This window comes from Hypomesus nipponensis, chromosome 22 (assembly GCF_054491055.1).
Source record: "Hypomesus nipponensis isolate SF chromosome 22, ASM5449105v1, whole genome shotgun sequence".
Classification (NCBI taxonomy): Eukaryota; Metazoa; Chordata; class Actinopteri; order Osmeriformes; family Osmeridae; genus Hypomesus; species Hypomesus nipponensis.
In genome coordinates, this window is record NC_140382.1 from 608123 (window position 1) to 626528 (window position 18406).

At 45.1% G+C, this 18406-nt stretch overlaps 1 protein-coding gene across 8 annotated transcripts; it reads left to right on the forward strand.

Annotated features, from left to right (window-relative positions):
* Nucleotides 1-131: 131 nt before the first annotated feature.
* Nucleotides 132-18025, forward strand: LOC146235929 (uncharacterized). 8 transcript variants are annotated; one of them, XM_084686623.1, is made up of 10 exons: nt 132-1762; nt 1847-1960; nt 2072-4919; nt 5205-5544; nt 5627-5770; nt 16870-16920; nt 17032-17102; nt 17363-17554; nt 17648-17748; nt 17929-18025. In XM_084686623.1, exons 1-3 carry the CDS (start codon nt 1655-1657, stop codon nt 2966-2968), a joined length of 1119 nt encoding a protein of 372 aa, XP_084542749.1. In that variant the 5' UTR covers nt 132-1654; the 3' UTR covers nt 2969-4919; nt 5205-5544; nt 5627-5770; nt 16870-16920; nt 17032-17102; nt 17363-17554; nt 17648-17748; nt 17929-18025. The 8 variants fall into 8 exon arrangements, with proteins under 8 accessions (XP_084542749.1, XP_084542743.1, XP_084542748.1 ...); XM_084686617.1 differs by having other exon boundaries at nt 132-3891; nt 4031-4919; XM_084686622.1 differs by having other exon boundaries at nt 132-1960.
* The last annotated feature ends 381 nt before the right edge of the window (nt 18026-18406 follow it).

The window sequence follows — 18406 nt, forward strand, 5'->3', positions numbered from 1 at the left end:
AATGAGCTATTCTCAGTGTTAAATAATGTAATGTTCAGTTACTGTATAAAAAAGTAAGCTGTTTCATCTGTGGTAAGAGTTGTTAGATTCAGCCAAAGTTTAAACTACTCAAATTTTTTTTTTTTTTTTGACATACCAAGGTGAAATTGTTGATGGTACTTCAGAGTGATGTCATCTTGAACCCAATAAGGTTTGAAAACCATCAGTCAAAATGATATTTGATTTATTGACACAAAGATATTGAGGCAATGTGGACATTTACATAAATGTGTCGTGTGGGTTCTGTCTTGTTTTTAAGAGGTGGTCTATGCATGTGGATAATCTGTGATGGGGATGGGAATGGTTGTGTTGTGGCGCAAACTGTACAATGCCAGGACGGGTCCGTGCTTTCCGCTGCCCTTCTCTTTTATCCGTTTGTTAACAGACACTCCGCTATCGGGAGGGACCCCGACCGAACACGTGTGAGCCTTGACGTGTGGGCTGCTACCTGTGTTGCTGAGTAGCTATATGATTCTTTTGAACTTGTGTGTGGGATTGACCGGTGAACCGTTGTGGTGTGCCGTTTGCTGTGTGCCCCCTTGCAGTGTGGTGTTTCACCCTAGTATAAATACCTTAGCTCTACCGGGTGCCCAATATTGGCCTGTGCCTTTCATTAGACCTGTTCCAGGGGTAGTTTTATGAATATAAAATAAACGTGTATTTTCTTAAAAAACCCTCCTGTCTCTGTTGTGGTGTGTCCTGGGATTCATTTGCCTAGTGCGATTGCTCGCCCATTTGGTGACATCCTTTTTCGGCGTAGTCGGCAGGATCCCAGTAACACCCACAACATGGAGGAGGCCAATGGGGGTAACATGGGCAAGCCACAGCCTAGTACAGAGGCCAGCACCATAAATGCAGTAATGATGCTGTGGTTCATGGGGGGGCCCTGGATACCCAAATTTAGTGGTACAGGGGGTTCAGCTGCATTTGCAGAATGGCAGACTCAGATGGAAGCCTTTCTTAAAGCGCAGGGTTTGAGTGGCCAGCAGAAAGTGGATTTTGTCTTGAGCGCTCTGGAGGGTGAAGCTAAGCAGGAAGTCCAGCTGGCCGAATTTACCAGCAAAGATACGGCATAGAAGATCTTCACCCTCCTGCGGGGCTTGTATGACAGAGGGCTGACAAAGGGGTGCCTTTACACTCCGCCTCCGTGGATTATATCACCAGTGGCGAGCTGTAGACCTCGGCCCAGCCGACAGAGGTGACGAGATGCTCCGAGCTCAGTTTGCAATGGGCCTTTGACCAAGCCACATCCAGCAAGAGCTGCAACGCCAGTTGTAGTGCCGGCCCGATATGTCCTCTACCGACTGTTGGACCGAAGCCAAAGCCCTCGAGAGGGAAGGGGGCCAGGGGGCCGTGCAGGCCCGTTCGGTGAGCCACCCCAAGCCTGCGGCTGCGACCGGGCCTGCGGCCCTCGCAGCGGCCGACCCTTACTTGCAGCAGTCGAAGGAGGCCGTCAAGTTAGAACTCCAGCAGGAGCTCAAAGAGCAGCTTTCCGTGTTGGGCAAGGCCCTAGCAGAAGACTTCAAGAGTCTCCATCTCCCGGGACATTGGGCGGATTCATTCACGAGAGAGGGTCATTTCTCTACCACCTCAGCACCACCAACCAGGCCCCGGGATGCCCGTGGGACCCAAGGGGGTGGCTGTGGGGCAAGCCACCGAGGGGGGTGGGACCACCACTGTTTTGAAAAAGCCCTCGCTGGTAGGAGACTGTCCACAAGTACAGGTTAGTGTGCGAGGTAAGAAGATACCTTGTGTCCTAGACACAGGATCCCAAGTCATCACGTTATTTTGCTATTCCTTTTTCCAGAGGCATTTTGGAGCAGATAAAATGCATGATGCTAGTGAAGTCCCGTGGCTCACTCTGAGGGCAGCAAATGGCCTGACGATCCCTTATGTAGGATATATCCTTCTGGACTTTGAGGTGGGTTGGGTCCAGCTGGGTGAAAAAGGGGTGGTGATTGTAAAGGATACCTGCATGGGTTCTGAATGTGGAATACTAGGAATGAACATTATCTCTGATTGTTGGCAACAGGTGTTCGAGAGAACCCATCCTGGGGAGGCAGCATTCCACACAACCAATAACCCAACCGCCGGGGAAGCCTGGGCACAGGCTGGGCGGGCTTTGGTGTCAGGGCCTGGACCCTACCTCCAGGGGGTCGCAAAACTGGAACCCAAGCTGCCGATTATGCTCCCTCCAGAAATGGAAGTGATGCTGTGGACCAAGGTCCCCCAAGGCAGCACTCATCTGAACTGTTTGGTAATGGTGGAAGACCTGGACGATGGCGACCGGGAGTGGCGGTTGGCAAGGACCCTCAGCTGGCTACGGCAGGGACACGTGGCGGTCCACCTTTGCAACCCCAACCCTTTCCCGGTTCAGCTCCCGCTGGGCCGTCCGCTGGCTGCTGTGAGCCAGGTGTCGTCCGAAGATGTTCAGGGTCGTAACAAAATGGTGCTAACCAACCCAGAGCCGACGGTGGTAGAAGTGGCTGTACGACCGGTCCAGGCCAAGACCACAGATGAGCCCCCAGTCCTGGCCCTGCAGGGGGAAGGTCTGACCCCGGAACAACAGAACCAGCTGACTGCCATGCTGCAGAAGTGGTCACCGGCGTTCGCAGCCCATGAAGAGGACTTTGGGCGGACCAATACGGTATTGCACCAGATACCAACAGGTAGTGCACCACCCGTATGGGAGCGGCATTGTCCAATCCCACCAAAATTGTACTCCGAGCTGCGTACGCTCCTCCAGAGCATGCTTAAGCTCCAACCACATAAGTGCCACCTCTTCCGGCGGGAGGTCCAATACCTGGGCCATGTGGTCAGCGGACGTGGAGTGGCCACCGACCCGGAGAAGACAGCGGCAGTGAAAGAGTGGCCAGTCACCAGCACGGTGAAGCAGGTGCGGTCATTTCTGGGTTTCGCAAGCTATTAAGGTTTATCCTGGGCTTCTCGAAGATAGCCATCCATCACCTGCTCGAAGGCACAACCGGAGCTAAGTCTGCTGCGGTCCAGTGGACAGGGGACTGTCAGTTGGCCTTTGACCGATTGAAGACTGCACTGTTGGAAGCCCCAATCCTGGCTTAGGCGGACTTTAGCCTGCCTTTCCGGGTGTATGTGGATGCAAGCCTGAGCGGGTTGTGTGCCGTGCTGTTTTGGGTCCAAGAAGGACACGAGCGAGTGGTTGCCTACGCGAGCCGCAGCCTGCATCTAGCTGAGCGCAACGACCAAAACTATAGCTCATTTAAGCTGGAGCTACTGGGGCTTAAGTGGGCAATCACAAGAACTTCAAAGATTACCTCTGGGGGGCGGAGATCAAAGTTTTCACGGACAATAACCCGCTGGTTCACTTGGCAACGGCAAACCTGGGGGCCACCGAACAGTGATGGGTAGCCCAGCTCGCCAACTATAACTATGTCGTCAAGTACCGGCTAGATGCAGATGCCCTTTCCCCGCTCCCAGAGGAAGTCAGGGTGACTGCATTTCAGACTGGCCCAGAAACACCGCTTCCCAGCGACGACATCCCATTAGGTGCAACCGACGCCAGTGAGGCCGTGCCAACTGCCGCTCCACCTAGTTAGTGGAGGGATGCCCAACAAGCCGATCGAGATCCGAGATGGAGTCCTGGTGCGACAGACAAAAGAGCCAGGTACCGGGATGGACGTTCACTAAGTCTTAGTTCCAGGTGGCAAACCCCAAGGGCTATGGGCCCAGTACCACCGAGCCTCCGGGCATGCAAGCAGCGAGCGAACCCTGAGCCTTCTACGACAGAGATTCTATTGGCCTGGCATAGTCACCAACAGCAATGCATGGGCCAAGGATTGTGTGGAGTGTGCCATCAGCAAGGCTGGCCCTGAGGTGAGAGCCCCCCTACAGTCCATTCAGTATACCTATCCATTTGAAATTGTTGGATTGGACTATTTGTCATTAGGGAGGCCAGCGGATACTTACCCCTACATCCTTGTGATCACTGACTTGTTCTCTCGCTATGTGGTAGCTGTACCGACCTGTGACCAAACCGCCCACACTATGGTGCAGGCCCTGTGGGGAGCATTCATCTAGACATTTGGCTGCCCAGAGCGGATCCTGTCCGATCAAGGGGGTGCGTTTGAGTCGGAGCTCGTGCAGCGGTTGTGTGCCCTGTATGGCTGTGTCAAGAGCCGGACGACTCCGTACCACCCACAGGGAAACGGAGCGGTGGAAAGGTTCAACCAGACCTTGTTGTCCTTGTTAAGCTCCCTGAATGCCGAGGACCAGTCCCAGTGGCCAACCAAAATGCCTGCATTAGTGCAGGTGTATAATAACACCATTCATAGTTCCACCGGGCTGACTCCTCATTTTGTAGTGTTTGGCAGGCACGCAAGGCTCCCCAAGGCCGCCCCAGGAGCGAGCCACCCTAGATGGGTGGGTCTCTTACCATCAGCAGGCCCTGACCACAGCCTACCAACAGGTCCAAGCACGCACCAAACAGAGACAGATCTGGGACCAAACACGCTACAATAGGAGGGCTCGGGCTGCCCCATTGTGGCCAGGGGAGCGAGTCCTCATACGGAACTTAAGACGCCGAGCCCGGGAAAAGCTTGAGCCCAGGTGGTTTCCATCACCGTTTGTGATTCTTTCTCAAGTACAGTCTGGACAACCAGTCTACCGTATCCGGCCCGAAAGGAAGGAGGGTCCTGTTCGCACTCTCCATCGGAACAACCTACGTCCCTGCCCTGCTGGCCTCCAGGGACCTCCCACCCCTTCACCCAGCGATGCTCCTGGACCAACCAGAGAAGGGGGAGACCTGCCACCCCGATGGCCTGTGCTGAGAGTACATCCTCCTGTGCCAATGCCAATACCTGGTCTGACCGTTGCACCTTTTGCTCCCGGGCCAGTGCAGGAAGGTGAGGAGGGACGGGGGGGGTCGGTGCCTCTGGTCAGGCAGTCGCAGCGGCCTAATCTTGGGGTACGCCCGCAACATTATCAACCGTAAAGTGGCTCGGGACGACCACCATTTTAGTAGGGGGGGGATTATGTCATGTGGGTTCTGTCTTGTTTTTAAGGGGTGGTCTATGCATGTGGATAATCTGTGATGGGGATGGGAATGGTTGTGTTGTGGAGCAAACTGTACAATGCCAGCACGGGTCCGTGCTTTCCGCTGCTCTGCTCTTTTATCCACTTGTTAACAGACACTCCGCTATTGAAGTGCGAGGACCAATTAATCGGACACGGCTGCAGACTTTCAGGGAGATTGAGTGGCCAACCCAGATTGGTGGAGCCCCAATTGAACTGGATATAAGAGGACTGACAGCGGAGAGATGGGGAGAGGCCCGAACACAGGATTACACGGCCAGCCAAGTCGACTGGTCGGGGATCCACAGTTGCTTTCCTCCGCGATACTGGGCCATTCACGGGCTGCTGCTGTTACGGGATCTACGCTGTCTACTATGTTAGAGCCCGAGAGAAGGGGAACGGAGACATCAGATGAGCCAGATTATTCTGCGCTTTCAAATACTATAAAGAGGAACGGTAACTCCAACATCCATCGCTGTGTGAACGGGTGGTGGTGGTTGTGGACCCTTGAGGATTTACTGTTTTTTTCCATTGGCAGGTTCAAAGCAGTACGGATTCCACCACCTGGACTTCTCCGAGAGACCCAGAGGATTGACGGCACCCAAGCGGGGGAAACCACCGCAAAGGAACAGCTTCGGACACTCGAGGACGGGTGGTGCAGCTTGACTATACCAGTCTCGAGGTTGGACAGTTTTGTGTGTATATATTTTTGTTCGGTCGGGAGGGACCCCGACCGAACAGACGTTTTTTTCCTATTATTTTCTGTATGTTCGTCTGCTGGCCTGGACAGGGGGTAGTGTTGGGTCTGTGCTCTATGGGAGGTGCAAGTAGAGGCTTGGGGATCCCTGTGGGCACGTGTGAGTCTTGACGTGTGGGGTGCTACCTGTGTTGCTGAGTAGCTATATGATTCTTTTGAACTTGTGTGCGGGATTGACCGGTGAACCGTTGTGGTGTGCCGTTTGCTGTGTGCCCCCTTGCAGTGTGGTGTTTCACCTTAGTATAAATACCCTAGCTCTACCGGGTGCCCAATATTGGCCTGTGCCTTTCATTTGACGTGTTCCAGGGGTAGTTTTATAAATTTAGAAAAAATGTATTTTCTTTAAAAAAAAACTCCTGTCTCTGTTGTGGTGTGTCCTGGGATTGGTTTGCCTAGTGGGATTGCTCGCCCATTCGGTGACAAATACACCCCTTTCAGACATTTTGTATTACATTTCTCATTCCATTTCACCCTATATAAAAACACACCTGCCTGCACACTATCCCAATCCATGCCGTTTACATCCCTCCCAGCGCAAGTCACGCCAAAGCAAAAATGCTCTAGCGGACGCATGAGGTTTAGATGTCAACCAAAAATTGCCTCCCTCAATCAAAACACGTTGATCACAACACTTGTTTCCAGAATTTCTTAAAGATGGCTTGAAGACTGCTCTCCAGAACCACAGTCAATTTACAATCAAGAATAGCGTCATTGGCAATAGGTCTATGACACAGTCTATCATCAACTCCTTGTAAGTATTATTATATAATGGCCGACTCTCACTTCCCATTAAATCACACAACATGCAGAGTGCATGGGTGTCCAACAGGATTATTTTAACTAACAAACAACAATATTACAAACACCTAACTGAACGAAAGCAACAACTAAAATCCCTTGCATAGCTGTTGTAACCAAACTATTTTCCACAAGTTTTGGTGTTTTTTGACATGCCACACTGCATGCTGGGTACCCAAGAGCGCTGACGCTGATGATCTAGCTGTGCTCCGACTGCGTGATATGACGAGATGCTAGTGACGCGCTAAGGTCTCGGAGTCTCCTGAAATGGAACGTGTCTTTCTGCCTTGAAGTTGCATGCGCATCATCATCAAGACCCCATGTATATGGCAAGATAACATCCAAGCTAACAATTTCTTCAAATCTGACTGCAGCTTTGTATACCATATGTACTGTGTTATGGTTGTATGAGTTAAACAACTTGCTTAAAACCCCTTTTGGATCCTGTTAAATGTGCCCAAAAACGCCTAAACAGCATACCCAAAGTAAATTGACTGCTGTTCTTGAACCATTTGGAGTACATGCATGTAAATGGACTCTTTTGAAAGCTGACACTCTGAAGTTATGTTCCTTGTTGTCAGGACCCCTGTCAGTCCTACTGGTGTTGAGTCATAGAAGCTTGAACACAAGGAAAGTGAAAGTTTCTATTTCCGCCTAGATTTTGTGTTGAAAACAGAGGCCTGAAGAGGCCTAGAGGTGGTAGGTATTAGCTGGAAGACAGCATTGGACCACAGGTTGAAGCCTTACCCAATTCAGATCAAAAGTCAAACATAATACCACAATATATTCATATTTGACACATGTTTTTATAAGAGTACATCCATGCGTTTTCTAAAAAGGGCCTTTTGGAGAGTCCAGAAAACCCTTGTAACCAAGGTCAAATTCTTAGGATAAAAAGATATAATTGTTATCTCTAATGAAAGGTGGTACTTAGAACTATCATATATAACAGCTAAATCCCTCATTAGTATTACTGAAACACAAAAACTGAAGCATGAACACATTGGAGTGCTTTATCTGATTCCCAGGATGGGCGCACAAAGAACACTGACATATTGCGCAATCGACTTTTATTTTGAAGGCTCCACAAACCCTGGCATATGGGGTATCGCCATTTACAGCTAGCGCTAAGCTACAAGGATAACTAGCTCAGTTAGAAAAAATCGTGTAGAGGGGGCGGGGGGGGGGGGGGGGGATGGGGGGGGGCAGGACGCACAGACCTGGTTGGCTTTAGAGGTCTGTCACCGGGGCATGGAAGCTCCTATTGGCTCGACCAAGGTGTCTATCAAGAGGTCAGAGTGTAGCGGCCATTTTAAAACTATCCTCGGGGTTCTAGTGTACTCACATGAATAGCTATGAGCGATTACTTGTGACACAAATCAAAAACATTTTTTGACGACGGAACAATGAAGCAACAAGATCGTGGCTAAGTGTGGATATAATTCATTGTTTGGACAACTACTCGACATGGTTTGATACTTTGGACCCTTGGGAATGTAAGCAGATGAGGTTTTGATGAGTTGTGTGCATACCTGGAACATTCCTAAGTAATCGTAGGTAAGTACAACTTTTCTCTGGCATTGTTGAATGAACGGTCACCGGACAAAGACGTTGATTGTACTTTCTGTTGCGAGTTGAGCTTTAATTGGTTCATTTCAATGGAAGCACAACAATCGTAGCTTTCCAACGATGTATAACGTGTACTAGTCGAAAAAAAAAATTGAATTGAGTGCGTTCTCACTGAGGGAGGGGGCGCAGTGTTTCTGGCTCGCCGGCGAGCCAAGGAACGAGAACAGGTTAATGAATTAAATGGCTGTTAAATGTCAAATCCAACTGTAAATGTATAAAAGAGAGAGTTCCAATCAAATCTGAATTATTTTTAAACCTAGAAGTTTAAAAGACCTTTGCCTAAACTGACATGCACCAACTCAGAGAACTGAGTTTCAACATCCATTTACACATTTAGTCTCAATTTTGTACTCTACTCTTAAGGCATAACTATGTTTAACTTAATGTCTGCACCTCTCTGTCACCAACTGTCTCTGGAGTGGGGGGTGGGGGCTTCACAGGGTTTCTACAGGTGTAAACAAGTTACATTTAAGACTTTTAAGACCTTTTAATACCACTTCCATTTAAAATTAAAGACCAAATTTACGATGGAAATACAAATCAAAAGTGGAAATATACAGGTCATCTTCCCAAACACGGATGTCTGTTCAATATGAAAAGTATGGTAAAATGACAACTATCGGTTGAGTTTAAGAACATTGACTAAATGTGTGTAATGCGAAAGGATAACACAATGTAATTGCATTCCTAAATTATATTTTTTATTACATAGTGGAGCAGAAACTAGCAATTCCACGAATCCCATGGAAACAAAGGCAAATGTGTGAGATGAACTGTTGTGGAGCCCAAATCATCCAAGAAGCAGTACTTCTCTTGAGTGGTTTTTATTCAGATGACTAATCATTGGATTCAGGTCAAAAGTCTATAACTTGAACTGGTTTCATTACTTAAGACACTAAAAGTCAGCAGCGTGGCATGCTGGGACATTGAAAAGATTAAACCTTCAGACTTTCATCAAAGTAAAAAATGCTGGTTTGTCCTTTTCATCAATGAAAGCAGTCTGCAGAGCTACTGTGTCTGTGGGGTGACTGTCTCTGGAGGGCTGGCAGGCAAGTGCAAGCAGGGCTTGCAGGCAGGGAGTCAGGGCAGGCCAGCTGGATGAAGCTGTCCTGGGGTCAGGGCTGAAGAGAAGCTGTCCAGCTAGAGGGGGGTAGTCCAGCAAGTTGAACTCTGTTGAGCAGGCCTCTGCCTGACCCTCCCGAACTGTAAAATGGTGAACTTATGAACATGACTCGACCAAGACATGGCTGCCGCCTAAGCCTATGCGGTCTCCCTGGCGCATAAGCTTATTACAGAGACTTTCCCGACCCAAATCTAAATTCTGCGCCGACAATTCGCCGAGATGCTACATGATTCACTAATTTTTGAGTTTGGTTTTCCTTCACTTCAAACTCCAGATCTAAAGGTCTCAAAGTGCTCAAACGTTCACCATAATTCAAGAGTAGTGTACTTTCACGAACCTAATAATTGATTCTCGGTTAAAATGTGTAAAAATAGGACTTACCAAACGTGACTGCCTCCAACACGGCTATCAGGCGGTTGTAGTTGAAAACAACAATGGCCACCGAAAAATAATTTATATTTGTAACGGCGAGCTGTGATTGGAAGCGACATGAACCAGGAGCTAAAGACCAAGGTTGGGGGCTTGGTCAGCACACCATTTCCAGAAAGGATGTGTGTGCGTCCCACCAAGCTCGCGCGTCGGTCAAGTAGGTTGAACATCTGTCCCTCTGTGCACTGTATGGCACAGCATATTTAATATGCGACTTGCGGGACAAGGGGTGAAAATGCTGTGCGACACAACACAAATTGGGACAGGTGGTCCCCCTAGTGTCAAGGAAGGAGCAGGATGAGCCTGTGAGAATTTGGAGCGCTGTGGAGCAATTTAATTGAATTCAATCATATTTGGACTTGCCAAGGTGAAATTGTTTATGGTACTTCAGAGTGATGTCGTCTTGAACCATATTAGGTTTGAAAAAACATGTTTATTGAAAAACCAAAATTACATTAGATTATTGACACTTTATTGAAAGATATTGAGGCAATGTGGACATTTACATAAATACACCCCTTTCAGCCATTTTGTATTGCATTTCTTATTCAATTTGACCCTTCATAAAAACATGTATTCTACACATCTGTAACAAATTTCAAGTTGATTGGATCTATGGTTCATGAGGAAAAGGGTTTTGAAGGTTGTACCAAATTTGGACAGTACAGCAAAATCTATCATGGCGCTCCTTATGGCTTCTTGAGGCTTTTTTGTTCCCCATGAGGAATAAGGTATGTATACCAATTTTCATGGATTTTGGAGTAATGGGGCGCTGGGGAAATCTTTTGGGACTTTGGGCGTGTTTTATAACGCCACCTATGGGCGTACATGGGGCACTAGCCGTCTGGGAGTAATGAGTGACCTGTTGAATCATTGGGCCAAATTGGAAAAAATCGGGTCCAGGACTTTTTGAGCTATGGAGCCATTTAACGGAGAATAATAATAATAATAATAATAGGAATACTAACAGAAACAATAGGTTCCCTCCTACCGGAGGAACCCTAATAATAAGAATACTAACAAAAACAATAGGTTTCCTCCTACCGGAGGAACTCTAATAAGAATACTAACAAAAACAATAGGTTTCCTTCTACCGGAGGAACCCTAATTACACCATTTTTGTCCTGGTTTGTATTAGGTTTTACCTTTCCTCTCAAAGTAGTCCATTAGTTGCAAATATCTGAAATGATTTACACTTACATTTAGTCATTTAGCAGACGCTCTTATCCAGAGCGACTTACAGTAAGTACAGGGACATTCTCCCTGAGGCAAGTAGGGTGAAGTACCTTGCCCAAGGACACAACGACATGTGCACCAGCCAGGAATCGAACTGGCAACCTTCAGATTACTAGCCCGATGCTCTACCCGCTAAGCCACCTGACTCTATGATGATCCCACTTATACAAAGCAAACTTTTCTTTTATCCGCTGAAAACTCATGAAATTACCCTCTTTTGTTACTGTACACAGTGCTGTTATTCCATTTGGTATACACTGTTTAAATCTCTGGTCAAGAGTGTTTGGAATGAATTGTCAATCAAAGGTTGCCCACCTAAGTAGTCTGAGATCACCCACTAATTTACATTTACGTGTGGTGTCATAGCACACTTTAAATGTAAATTGGGTGATCCTGTCCATCTGTTAGGGTTAGTTTAGCGTCCTTACCACCCCCAATGAGACTTTGGATTTCCGTTCCTTGTACATATTGTTCAAGGTTTTTCCATTTAGCCTTATAGCGTTCATCACACAAGCAAACTATAGGTCTAATCTGTGCAGCATGAAAATATTCCTTGAAGTTTGGCAACGGCATTCCCCCTTTATGTTTCCCAAGTTGAGGAGTCTCAAATCTGATTCTCGGTCTTTGTCCATTCCATATGAACCTTGAGATCATTTTGTCCCATGCTCTTAATTGTTTTTCAGGTATCTCAATGGGAAGAGCCTGTAAGAGGTAGAAGAGTCGTGGGAGAATATTCATCTTTATGGCCTCGTGAACTAAAGTCCAGGGACAGGACAGCCCACCTGTTTATATCATTCTTGATAGTTTTGTCCATTTTAACAACATTGGCTTCATATTAGTCTTCCATCCCCCTTGTTATAGTTACCCCAAAGTATTTCATTGTTGATTTCCAGTTTAGTGTAGTGTAGTTTTGTTGTATAGCTTTGGAAGGGCAAAAAGTGTTGGTGATAGGCAACAACCTTGCCTGGTAGATCTCTCTAATTGTATGCTCTCTGTCAGACTGCCATTTATTTTAATCCTTGCAGTTGGTTTTTGATCAAGTGCTTTAATGCATTGAATGGCCTTCTTGTTCAATCCAAATTTGCTGAGGACCTGATAAAGAAATTCCCAGTTTACACAGTCAAAAGCCTTTTCAGCATCAAGGCTTATTAAGGCTGCACTGATGTTGTTGTGCACAACATGCTCAAGAATATGTAGTGTTCTTCTTATATTATCATGGGTTTGACGACTCTTAATAAAGCCTGTCTGGTCTTCATCTATAATGTCATTCATAAAGTGATCAAATCTTTTTGTAAAAATTGAGGTATATGGTTTGTTGTTGGGGTGTGCTTACCTTCGGCGAGCACAAACCATTGTTATCTCACATATATATTTATTGTGAAAATGCTGTTAACCCCTTCTTATTCCTATTAAATGTGCCCAAAAACGCCTAAACAGCATACCCAAACTAAATTGACTGCTGTTCTTGAACCATTTGGAGTACATGCATGTAAATTGACTCTTTTGAAAGCTGACACTCTGAAGTTATGTTCCCTGTTGAAAACAGAGGCCTGAAGAGGCCTAGAGGTGGTAGGTATTAGCTGGAAGACAGCATTGGACCACAGGTTGAAGCTTTACCCAATTCAGATCAAAAGTCAAACATAATACCACAATATATTCATATTTGACACATGTTTTTATAAGAGTACATCCATGCGTTTTCTAAAAGGACCTTTTGGAGACTCCAGAAAACCCTTGTAACCAAGGTAAAATTCTTAGGATAAAAAGGTAGAATTGTTATTTCTAATGAAAGGTGGTACTTAGAACTATCATATATAACAGCTAAATCCCTCATTAGTATTACTGAAACACAAAAACTGAAGCATGAACACATTGGAGTGCTTTATCTGATTCCCAGGATTGGCGCACAAAGAACACTGACATATTGCGCAATCGACTTTTATTTTGAAGGCTCCACAAAGCCTGGCATGTGGGGTATCGCCATTTACAGCTAGCTCTAAGCTAGAAGGATAACTAGCTCATTCAGAGCAATTCAAGGCCAGTTAGAAAAAAATTGTGTAGAGGGGGCGGGGGGGGGGGGGGCGGGACGCACAGACCTGGTTGGCTTTAGAGGGCTGTCACCGGGGCATGGAAGCTCCTATTGGTTCAACCAAGGTGTCTATCAAGAGGTCAGAGTGTAGCGGCCATTTTAAGACTATCCTCGGCTTTCTAGTCCACTCACATGAGTTGCTATGAGGGATTATTTGAAACACTTCGTCAATTTATTTTTTGGATTTGTGAGAATGAAGCAACAAGATCGTGGCTATGTGTGGATATAATTCATTGTTTGGACAACTACTCGACATGATTTGATACTTTGGACCCTTGGGAATGTAAGCAGATGAGGTTTTGATGAGTTGTGTGCATACCTGGAACATTCCTAAGTAATCGTAGGTAAGTACAACTTTTTTCTCTGGCATTGTTGAATGAACGGTCACCGGACAAAGACGTTGATTGTACTTTCTGTTGCGAGTTGAGCTTGAATTGGTTTATTTCAATGGAAGCACAAGAATCGTAGCTTTCCAACGATGTATAACGTGTACTAGTCGAAAAAAAATATTTTTTTGAATTGAGTGCGTTCTCACTGAGGGAGGGGGCGCAGCGTTTCTGGCTCGCCGGCGAGCCAAGGAACGAGAACAGGCTCCTTCAGGAGATGATGACTTTTGGTATTTCTCACTTTTATACTTTTTAAAGAATTAAGGTTTTTATGCATATTATTCTCCCATTAAAATTAATGGTAAATCCTTTCAAATCATTTAAAAGCTTCCTCCTCTTTCAAACTTAACTAATTCAGCATACTTTCAGCTAAAGTCGCCATTCAACCTTTAAAATGATCACAAGACATTCAGCTATTCTATCTTTTTCTGATATTCAACTAAATTGTCAAACAAATTCCTCTGACGTTCATATAGTTTAACTTACAAAAACAAGTTATACCTTAAAATGTAGGAAAACGTGTCCTCTTTCAGCCAATATAACTACTAAAGAGCTCACATTCACAGATTTTCAACCTTGAGCCTTGAAGCAAGAGCAGCCTTTCAAATTCTCTCACTAACTTCAATGGAGAGGTGGGTAAAATTCGTCAGAGAAGGTCGAAAGGAAGACGATTTTAAAACTGCCGGTAGAGTCGTATTTCTGACCGCACAGACATATAGCCCTAACCCTAAGGACATCTATGGTTTCGGCAGAGTCTTGGGTCTCGGAAAAAATATCCTTATTTTGGATTGGACGTATAGTTTTGCGTCTAGGTTAACTTGTTTGAGGTGTGGATTCCAGCTAAATTTCTTATTCTCTCTGCCCAGTTTGTTAGCAATCACAGCTGCGCCATCACCGTGGCAACCAAACAGACACGCACCATGAAAGCAGAATTGGGTGACGTTTTGGAAACTGCCAAATGAGTTGTATTTCTGACCGCACAAACACATAAAGGATATCAATGGTTTCGGCAGAGTCTTGGGTCTCGGAAAATATTCGTATTTTTGGGATTGGACGTACAGTTTTGCGTCTTGGTTAACTTGTTTGAAGTGTGGATTCTAGCTACATTTCTCATAATCGATCTAGCGCGATGGCTCTCCATAACTAAAAACTGTTCAACTTTGTTTCCACAATCGACCAAATTGGCCAAACAAGGTATGTACATTGAGCTTAAAGTGTACATAATATAGCTAGATAGTTTTTATTTTAGCAAGTTTTACAGAAGTTTGCAAAAATCGAGGCTTGACTGTCATAGCTGACTGTCACGAACAGCCAAACCAGGGCTGGGGTAGCGTAAGTGTTTGCTGCAGCTGGCGTTAATCCTACGAACAAACGCTCTTAACTGGAAAGTTGTTACTTTTAATTGACGATATTGAACACAGATGTAATGTGACTTGTCTTTACTCTAAATATCTTCTCAGTTTTCAATTTGAAGTAGTAGATCTAGCTTATGTAGGAAATGTTCTATTGTGATAACGTCGGCTGGTTACGTTATTTTTAGACCCGTGGGCAACGTTGCCGCAACGTCGTACCTTGGTCGGCTGGTCACGTCATTTTTAGGTCCGTGGGCAACGTTTCCGCGACGTCGTACCTTGGTCCGCTGGCTACATTATTTTTAGACCCGTGGGCAACGTTGCCGCAACGTCGTACCTTGGTCGGCTGGTTACGTAATTTTTTGGTCCCATGGACAACGTTGCCGTGATATTGTCCCTTGGTCGGCTGGATACATTCATTTTGGTACCATGGGTTAAGTTGCCGTTAAGTCGCTCTTTGGTCGCAGGACAACAGATCTCGAGTGCAGTGGAGAGATCACACTGGCCTGCTCTCAGTTCTGACACTTTTGTAATGTAGCCATAGTCTACATGAATTTCAATCACACAATATTAAATGTTGCGCCCAGCACGTATAAATGTAGACAATGTATGTAATTAATGTGCAGCTCAGCCCCAGCATGGTCATCAATTTTCTCATATGCAGGAACATAGCTTTAATAAATAAAAGACTGAATTTGGAATATAATTCTTATATTCTTAGCCTTAGGCCTATATCAAAATATAAGTATTTCATTCTTTACATTTACAAAAGCAATCAATGTGTGATGTGTAACATGATTAAGCAAACATTCTTTGTCCAGCACACTAAAGCTGTATGACACACAATGCAAATTTGAGCTGCAATAATTTTGTAATACAAAATTGCTAAATGTGACCAAAAGGCATGCGATTCTTAAGTTTTATTTCCAAAGACAAGTCATCACAGAATATTACAATTCTTCCTTAGCAAACCTAGCTGCCCCTCAGTTCGTACCCCTGAGCAACAACTTTGCGCATGCCCATTTCAACGCATCTCTGAAACTGGGATTTCAGATAAGAGTTTTCAGGCATTCAAATGTGTTGAACTCATGGATTTCAACTGGAAATAGCTACTTTAAAGGTGAGTTTCTTTACAGAAATATATATATATATATATAAACATATTTTCTGAAATTAGATGGAACATGCTATTACGTATAGGTTTGAAATTCAGGCTATTAAGCCTGGTTATCTGTTTCAGATTAACATTGTTTACGTTAGAATTTCGCTAGCTACTAGCTAGTAGTAAAGCTAGTATAATGTACTGTAGAGTTAAGGCTAAACCCTCCAGAAAGTTAAATACTCAAAAATTCATACAAAGTTTAGCGTGTCACAAATCAACCACACAAGAATCAGTGAAAATAAACGTTCAGAACTGTTAGAAAACACCTTGTTCAAAAATAGTTTATTTAGCCCTGGATTTTCAAACTGTGGAGCTAGCGCGTGGCTGATCACGTTTTGATCAGTCGGTCATGGCATCCACAGCAATGGCGTCTATAAAAGTATCATGTCACTAATTCTTCCAATTTGTACATGACATCTGTTTTTGGATAAGTTTATTCGTTTTAACCTTAAGATGCGTGAGTTCTAAATATTTCCGACACTTCCACGAGAGTTTTTTCCAAAACGGCAGCTAGGTAGCTTTAATTAGCTTCCGTTACCTAGCAAACTAGCATAATACTCGTAGCAATGCTCCTACCTGCTAGTGTTACTTGTTAGCTTACTAATTGTACATTTTGAAGCCATACTATAGCGTTTGTCACGCTGTTTTTCGGAAACAGAAAAATAGTCGGTTGTAATGTTCAGAATCACACAAGTGCGACGCTACGCTGTGGGGCCCTGCTTTCGAACGATCACACATGTGCGATGCTGATCCTTTTATATTTAAATCAAAATGCTAATACTATGTAGTAAAACTACATTCCACTTTCATTTCTGTACAGAGTATCCTACCACCGTCACACGGCCTAGCACTGTGTCCCTGGGAAATTATGGTAAAGTGATGAATGACCGTTTTTAACAGTGACAATAATTGTATGAACCATGGCAACCCTAAAGGCTATGTTTTGAAGCAAAAGCATGACTTAAAACTTTTGCATCACCAGACCCCTAGGTGTCAACTCTGGTCTGGTGGAGGAGAACCCATATGGGGTCCAGGAAAACAGCTGGCAGCCAGGCAAGTGCAAATATAAGACACTCAAAGCTTCTCAATAACATTGCCAACTCATTGTAAGGCATACTTAAGTTGTTCTGATCATATGGCAGGGGGATACATATTTGTCAAAACAACAAATGTTGTATTACTAATGCTTTGTATACAACCATTCAAGGTAACATGTGTTATTTACATCAATGTTACAGCTAATCTCGAAGAACCACAGTGTATGCCAATCATGTTAACTCTTGTAAACTTGTTTTACTTGTCTTTACTGACAGACACATTACAGGTTATGTTCCAGAAGATGGAGACATTGGAGGAGAACCAGCGAGAGGCTCTCCTATTCAGGCGACGACAGGGCAAACACGCTGAAGAGGTGCCAGTGATGGACCTAAAGGTGGCCCAGGCCACACAAGCTGAACTCCAAGACCTTGAGGAGCGCCTTAAGGTGCTGGAGTTCCGAAAGAGTGGTAGGTCTTTTGAGATGCCGTGAACTATGGCTTACACGCAGCGTTCGACGTTCAAATTGGTGCTAACAATAAGTTCATGACTTCTAATTGCAGATGCTGTGATGAAGTGGAAGACGGGACTAGGAGAGAAGGCTGTGGAGCTCCTCACAGCGTTGACACTCAAACGCCCCGGCAGCCCATTCAAAACAAGCCAGGTGAATGAATGATGATTGCAGCTTCCCAATCCAACCTTTCACATGGCTATTTGACCAAAAACTAGAATCCCATAATATTTTTTTGATTATGTATATTATTCTAGATGTGATTTTTTTTATGACTTTCATACGTGCAATTATGTTGATAGGAAACTAACTTATTTTGTGCTTCATTGTCAGGGCCAACAGACAGGACCTGTAGCGGGGACTGGCAGAAGATGTTAATTCACTGTTTGGCACTTTGTTTGAAATAAAATGACTGAATGTTACATGGAAATGCTGCCTTGTTTATGATTAGCTTGAGTTAGGCTACACACCACACAAACATAGTCCTCCTGAAGTTGGCTGTGTAGCCTATTATACAAGAACAAGTAGCATTTGGGGCAAATAAGGTCTGCATATGAACCGCCCCAATATAAGCAATAGAATTGAGAAATATAGGTTACTAATTAACGTCGCAGTTACGTACTAGCAACGTCACAAAATTACGTTGCTCGGAGGTCGCGGTTACGGACTGGCAACATCACAAAACAACGTTGCTAGGAGGTCGCGGTTACAGAATGGCAACGTCACAAAACAACGTTTGCTTGGACGTTGCGGTTACGGACTGGCAACGTCACAAAACAACGTTGCTAGGAGGTCGCGGTTACGGACTAGC